The sequence below is a fragment of the Solanum tuberosum genome, unplaced genomic scaffold, assembly GCF_000226075.1.
Source record: "Solanum tuberosum cultivar DM 1-3 516 R44 unplaced genomic scaffold, SolTub_3.0 scf00413, whole genome shotgun sequence".
Taxonomy (NCBI): Eukaryota; Viridiplantae; Streptophyta; class Magnoliopsida; order Solanales; family Solanaceae; genus Solanum; species Solanum tuberosum.
The window spans coordinates 484,704-491,951 of record NW_006239345.1 but is presented as its reverse complement, the minus strand read 5'-3'; the positions used below and the strand labels follow the sequence as shown (position 1 = coordinate 491,951).

Genomic DNA, 7,248 nt, shown 5'->3' with positions numbered 1-7,248 from the left:
AACACTCTTTCACTTGACAAACTAAATTTAGATACATCACCGATACACCATTGATCTGTCACATGACTTAGCAAGTGGTCTCAAACTTTTGTAGGAGCATGAGACTCTTAATAAAAAAAATCAATAGAAGTTATGTTTAAAACACACCTAAACTTGACGGGAATTTAAATAGTGTATTTCACTCATGTTACAATATCAAGAATGTATATATATTCAGTTAGTCAAGTAAATGAATATTTTTAAAACTGTCAATAATTCACACCAAATTTAAGAATATTTTCAGTGCTTCTCTCTAGCGATAAAAATCCATTTTTTCCCCTAAAATTAAAATGTCAATACTACGAAGTCTAAGAAAGTAGCCGTTACTGCAGATGGACCATACCGACATTTAATTTTAAACATTTTTTCACAGAAAAAAAGAAAAACGAAAAAGTAACGTAAGAAAAGCCCATAAAAGCAAAGAAAATCTCCAGTTTCTATATTAAAAATTAAACTATAAACAATTCCATTAAAATATCCCTCTTTTTCACACATATCAGATTCAGGTAATCTCGCCACCCCCAAATTAGCCATTTTTCAGGTGTTCCATTTTGTTTTCATGAACCCCATTTGTCTTTTTTCATAAATACTACTGTAATAGAACTGACCCTTTTGAATTCTTGAATTATTACTTGACACCTTCCATTGTCTCTTCTTCTTCTTTGGCAAGTCCAAGAATTGCTTTTTTCAGTCATTGAGTATGAATCTCAAACACCCTTTTCTTGGTTTTGAGTAATGGTGACCCCCATACCCCACTCTTTTTTGTGTAGACATTTTTTTATGTGAAAGTTTGGAACTTTTTTATGTGTTGTTCTTGTATCAAGATTGCTACTTTATGAAGGATGCATGAAAAATTACTGTTTCTTTTCTATAGTTTGAGAATGGGTAGATTTTGTTTGGTATAAGTTGATCAATTTTTCGTTACCATCGAAGTAATCGGAAGAATATAGGAGCGAAACTAAATGCTGTAAAGCTGATTTTTTTTTTGGCTGTAGTGGACTGTTAACTGGATTTTGGTGAAATTGGTATTTGATTTTTGTAGGGTGAAATTTATTTGGATGGAAGATTTTGGATTAATTGATAGTTGAAAGCTACTTTCAATTTTAGGAATTTGGTGCATTTTAATCATGTTTTTGTTCTAAATTTACATGATGGTGAATTGGGGAAGAATGTTCATTCATGACCTTATAGGATGGTTGATCTATGATGGTTCGAAGGATAAGGCGATAAAGATTGATTTACAAGGTTTCAATTTTAATGCCAAGGGAAGTGTATATGAAGAACAGAAGTTGGAAATCCTGGAAGTTTTGAGGAGATGGAATTTGCATTGATTAGCTGTTTCTTTGGTGCTGAACTGCTTCATCTCACAATTGGATCGTGTTTAGGCTCCGGTGAATCTCTTTAAATAATTGATATTCTTAGATGATAGTTCTACTGCAACGTCTTGAGAGGCAACTAGTATGTCGATAAGCCCTTATATTCAGGGTGGTAGATGACTCTGAATCAAGTCCTAACCAATCTGAGTAGATGCAGTTCTAAATGCTTATATATAGTGGTAAGTCAATGATGGATACCAGAGGGGGCACAGTGCGCTGGAGGCAGTGGGCTTAACACTAGTTCATTGGAGTGAAGAACTAAGACTCCTTCCAGTGAATGTTTTTAGAATAATCCAGGATCAGCTATTTTGCAATGGGTGAGAACAGGAAAGTTATTGATGTGAAACTAATTGTTTTTGAGAATAGTGATTTACTTGGAGTATGGTTGAATGTCACCAAGTAGGATACAATTCGAGTACACCGAGACAAACTACTCACTCCTTTTAGATATCATGAGTATTGGTTAAGAAGGGAGGCTGTGAAAATATAGATAGCAAAAGGAACTAGTATAGGCTTAGCCAATTCTATTCGATAAATATGAGTGATCATAATGTTAGTTAGCTAGACTTTATGATGATGACTTTCAAGGGCAGTGCTTTCGTCATGCGTTCCTTGGATTCTTTTCATGTGCTGTCTATGAAATTTCGGCCCTTTTTTCTCCGAGGTTCCATTGACCTCTATTTTTTTTCTCAGTGTGCTGTTGCCAAAGCATTTTACTGGGAATCAATTAGAGATCTTCATTTTTTTGTCTATGTAAAGGGGATAGTGTGCTCTAGTGACAAAACATCTTAAATTGAAAATGTGGGTTGACGGACTGCAATTTTAATCCTCATCAAATCCTTCCTTCATAAGGCATGAAGGTTTAGCCCAGACATGGATATATTCTCATTTACCGTAGTGTAGTGACTCTGATTCTGGTCTTAGTATTCATTTTTACTGAAAACAGTGAGCCTGGTGTTATTTTCTTTATACTTTATGTAGTTTCTCATCTTTATCTTTAAGGATATGAGTTCATTCTTTGCTATCACTTTCTTCAAATTTCATTCATTCTGATTAGTTCCTCTAGATTAATCCTATTGTTGAAACTTGAGTCAAATATATGTTGTACATTGTTCCTGATAGGATTTCACTTTGACATATTTATCTCACTAAGAATGCTAATATTGCAGAAAAGTCTTTGAAGCAGAAACATGGCCACTCTGACTGATATAGGTGTTGCAGCTGCTATTAACATTCTGAGTGCATGTATTTTTTTAATTGCATTTGCATTCCTTCGAATACAACCTGTCAATGATAGGGTATACTTCCCAAAATGGTACCTAAATGGTCTAAGAAGCAGTCCTTTGCACTCGGGTACAATTGTCAACAAGTTTGTCAACTTGGACTTTCGTGCGTACCTGAAGTTTCTAAATTGGATGCCTGCTGCATTACAAATGCCAGAACCGGAGCTTATTGAACACGCAGGATTGGACTCAGCTGTCTACTTGAGGATTTATTTGATAGGGTATCTTCATTTGGCACTTTCACTTTCACTTCTTGTTTTCCATTTTCTGCATTAGAAGCTCCGCCGCTACTATCTGTTTGTGCATACTGGACTTTCATATGACTAAATTAAAATAGGCATTCATCATATAGTATGTACATAAGCATAGAGGTTCATTTCAGTTGTGCCATCAGATGAATCATGCCTGTGTCCATGCTTCAAGAATTTTACTGAACAAGGTATCAGAATTAAGTCATCAACTCTGGTCTACTTGTATGGAATATTTAGGTGGCTGAGATCAACTGTTTTGCACTACTTTGTTCAACTTCTTTGAAGTAAATAATCATGTTCAAATTGCACTTTCATGTCATCTCTGTTATATTGTACTCAGAGAAACAATTTAATAGGTACAGCTATGGAGCTGCATATCTTTGTTGCATTAATGCACAGAACACCAATTTTAACTGCAAGAACAGACCAATATGATGATTAGAAATTTAGGCAGGGACCTCTTTTACTAACATAATATTGAAATTCATTCGTGAAAGTTGAACTTTACGACCATTGTGTAAATTATAATTATCCCTGACATTGGAATCTTATTTGAATCCTGATTACCATGTTTCTAGTTTTTGTAGATACCTTGTGACTTGCTTATAGTTTCTTTCTATACTCCATGTGTATACATCGAAAGTCCATAAAGATGTGCTAGAGGTCTTCCATTTGCCTTCTCTTCCATTTATTTTGACATTTAGCTTTGATCACAAAAAAGTCTAGAAGCTAACTTAAAGTTTCAAGAAATTGCTCAACTGTTTTAACTCTTTTGTGATGATAGTCATTTCGGAAATAGACCTCGAGCACTTAGAAATCTTAAAAAATGTTCTTTGTTTTGAGTGAAAATCTTTGGCACACATCATTATGTGCTACTACAATAATGTGTGGCTAATAATATCATACCATGAGGAATGAGTAATGCTGTGATCTAATGCTGATAAATTTACCCCAATAAATTATTTGAGTAGACAATTCATACAAATTAGTATTAACAGTTTTTTTGGCATTGAGGAGTCCTGCCTAATGATGTGGCTATTGTTTCAACTTTTTAGGAACCGTATCATAATCATTTTAGGTGATAACCATTGACTTCTGTCTCTTATTTCTGTTTCTAGCTAACTTAATATTGAAAACCCCGGGATTCTTAAATCAAAAGCCAGAACATATTGTCTTTAATAGCTTTATAGTAGTTGTTTTTTCCCCACTCTGTGTTTAATTTCTATCTTCGTTTTGCTCAATGCAGGCTTAAAATATTTGTTCCGATTGCTTTTATTGCGTTCTCAGTCATGGTTCCTGTTAATTGGACCAACCACACATTGGAGCATTTGGATTTGACTTACAGTGATTTAGACAAGCTATCAATTTCCAACATTCCTTCCGGATCACAGAGGTAAGCAGAATCTTTATTTTGCTGTATAGTTTGCAGTTATTCTTTCTAAAGCTGCCATTCTTTTAATTTTTCCATTTTTGTTTGACAAATTTGAAGATGTTATTGGTTTCACTTAAATCTTGTGCTCTTTTCTTAATGTACCAATGCCATTAAGTTTCCTTGATATCAGTCGAATCCCTAAAATTAGGAAGGTCCCCATTGCTTGGTTCCTGAAATTCCCAGTTTCACTAATGTCCTGTGATCCTTTTTAATGTACCAATGTCATTAAGTTCCCTTGATATTTGTCAAATCCTTAAAAATAAGGAAGCTCCTCATTGCTTGGTTCCAGCTGCAAAGTACTCAAAGTATCATAATCTTGTAATAAATGTAATTTGAAGGGAAAATCCGGTATAGTATACCAAAAAGTTTAGAGTCTACACGAAAATATGACCGTACAACCCAATCATCTATACGAGCAGGGACCTAATGGGTACACCAAAAAGAAACTAAACATTAAAAAAAGGCTATTCCTTAGATTGACGAAGGCATATTCTATTTCTTCAGACACTTTCCTATTTCTCTCCTTCCATACAATCCAACATAAGAGCTTAATGACTTAGGCCTTCTTTTTCTCCTTCTAAATGACTAGCTATGTAGCAACTCCTTGACGGTTGCTTGCGTCACTCACCACACTCCAAACCAATTCAAAACCACCAACCACAGACGTGTTGCTACCTGACAATGTAATAGTAGGATGATCTACTTCTTCACCTGAACCTTTACACATGAAGCACCAACTCAAGTGTCTCAGATTTTCACAGTTAATATTACACCCCTAGTTGCCAACTATGCGAAGATTGAAGAAGCACACCTTTTTTGGCGCCCTCAGTGTCCAAATTGTTTGTTTAAGGAATAGCAATTCCTCTGTCCCTAGCAATCTGTAGTAGTAATATTTGTCTGTGAACAGGCCATCTCTCCTTCTCCATCTCTACGGATTCAGTGTGACGTGCTTATAAAGTAGCTCCAGCGGGTTTTGCAACTCAGTTGATGAACCTTTCCTTTATGTATCCTGAAATTCTGTTTTTACAGTCATCTCTTTTTGACACGATATAGTGAAGATGTTAGGGAAAGCAATCTCGAAGTGCTGAAAACCACTTAATGACTCGAAGAAAAAACAGAAAATGTAGCATATAAAATTTTAGGCATATTTAACATATTGTATTCAGAGAAAGTAGAATTTCTACATCTGTTTATGCACATAAAGAGGTATCAAGGTGCCTTAGCGAAACGAGATTCCTTTTGTGTGCATCAAAATCTATTTAAGACATCTCACTACTGGTGGCCGAAAAAAACACTAGTCCGGGAAGTTTAATAAGTCAACATTTTATTATGTACATATCTTTTACTATTGATTTATTCTTATCTTCTAACTATAAACTATAGTAGAACATATCATGCGTGTAGAAGTTATTGGGTGTCGATAGAGACAAAGCACCATATCCTTATTAGACGTAAGCCTTGAAGTCGTCCAATGTTGAGTTTCTAAGTATGGACATGTGAAGAAAACAGGTCTTAAGTTTTAACTGAATAAAAGAGGGGAAAGAAAGCAAGTTTTAAGTCCCGCTGAACCATTAAGTACAGGATCAGAAGTTACAAGTTGACAGTTTGGTGTTTTAACCTAAACCAGCTTAACCACCCATTGTCAAAGTCTCTGTAAGGTTTCACATGTTGGGAGTCAAAATAAAGGAGCTTAAGTTTCACTGAACCAGCTTAAACCACCCATTGTCAAAGTCTCTGTAAGGTTTCACATGTTGGGAGTCAAAATAAAGGAGCTTAAGTTTCACTGAACCAGCTTAAACCACCCATTGTCAAAGTCTCTGTAAGGTTTCACATGCTGGGAGTCAAAATAGAGGAGCTTAAGTTTCACTAACTATAAAAGCACAGTGATGACAAGTTGATTGTTTTCAAATGTTAGGTACACGACTTAGAAAATTGAACTTGTAAATGCATGTTTTGGGGCAAGTAGATTGGTGGAATCATTATGTCTTCTTGCTTCTGTCCCTGAGTACTTGAACTACTGCTTGCAGATTCTGGACCCATCTGGTTATGGCTTACATCTTTACTTTCTGGACTTGCTATGTGCTGAAAAGGGAATACGAGATAATTGCATCAATGAGGTTGCATTTCCTTGCATCTGAACGTCGACGACCAGACCAATTTACAGTAAGAGCCATAAGCCTTGTTGATCTATTATGATGGCAATCTTAATCTGACTGTAGGTTTATGAGGTAAGTGAAGCCTTAGGCAAAGTTTGGCTATAAATTTACCTTATAGCTAGTGAAATTTTTAAACTTAACATTGTTAAGATAATTATGTCTTGTTACTTGTTAGGGAGGGAGAACTTAATATTGATCTTGGGAATATTTATTAGGATGCAAAAGGTACTGAAGTTCAGCATATCCTATCTTAGAATTTCAACTTACTGTGTTCTGCTTACAGCAACATATCCAGTGTAATCCCACAAGGTGGGGGCTGAGGAGGGTAGAATGTATGCTGACCTTACCCCCTACTTTGTGGGGAGGTAGAGAGGTTGTTTTCGAAAGACCCTCGGCTCAAGTAACTCATATCAAATCAGTTTTAAAAGATAAAATACAGAAGTAAAGCAGTCATGATTTAACTAATAGAAAAATCATTACATAGCATACACAACAGTGGAACAGTAACATCAAGAAAATAATGCAATAACCAAAGCTTGAAGTTTTAAAATAATAGCTTTTCTTATCTGGAAAAAAGACTACGCTCCTCAATGAGGGTAGAAGAGGATGATATGTGATGTTATCTTGTTTTCAAGGCCATCTCTCTTTCTAGGTCAATAATAACCATCTTACAAGAGAGACATTTCTTACCTTTTCTTTTCTTGGGTTAAC

At 35.3% G+C, this 7,248-nt stretch overlaps 1 protein-coding gene across 2 annotated transcripts in view; it reads left to right on the top strand.

Annotated features, from left to right (window-relative positions):
* Window positions 1-498: 498 nt before the first annotated feature.
* The window catches only part of LOC102601348 (CSC1-like protein At3g21620), an 11,508-nt gene continuing 4,758 nt past the window's right edge, over window positions 499-7,248 (top strand). The window contains exons 1-4 of one of the 2 annotated variants that reach the window (XM_006362976.2): window positions 499-545; window positions 2,585-2,919; window positions 4,196-4,342; window positions 6,409-6,544. In XM_006362976.2, coding sequence (XP_006363038.1) covers window positions 2,606-2,919; window positions 4,196-4,342; window positions 6,409-6,544 — 597 coding nt within the window. In that variant the 5' untranslated portion in view covers window positions 499-545; window positions 2,585-2,605. The other variant, XM_006362977.2, reaches the window with a different exon arrangement.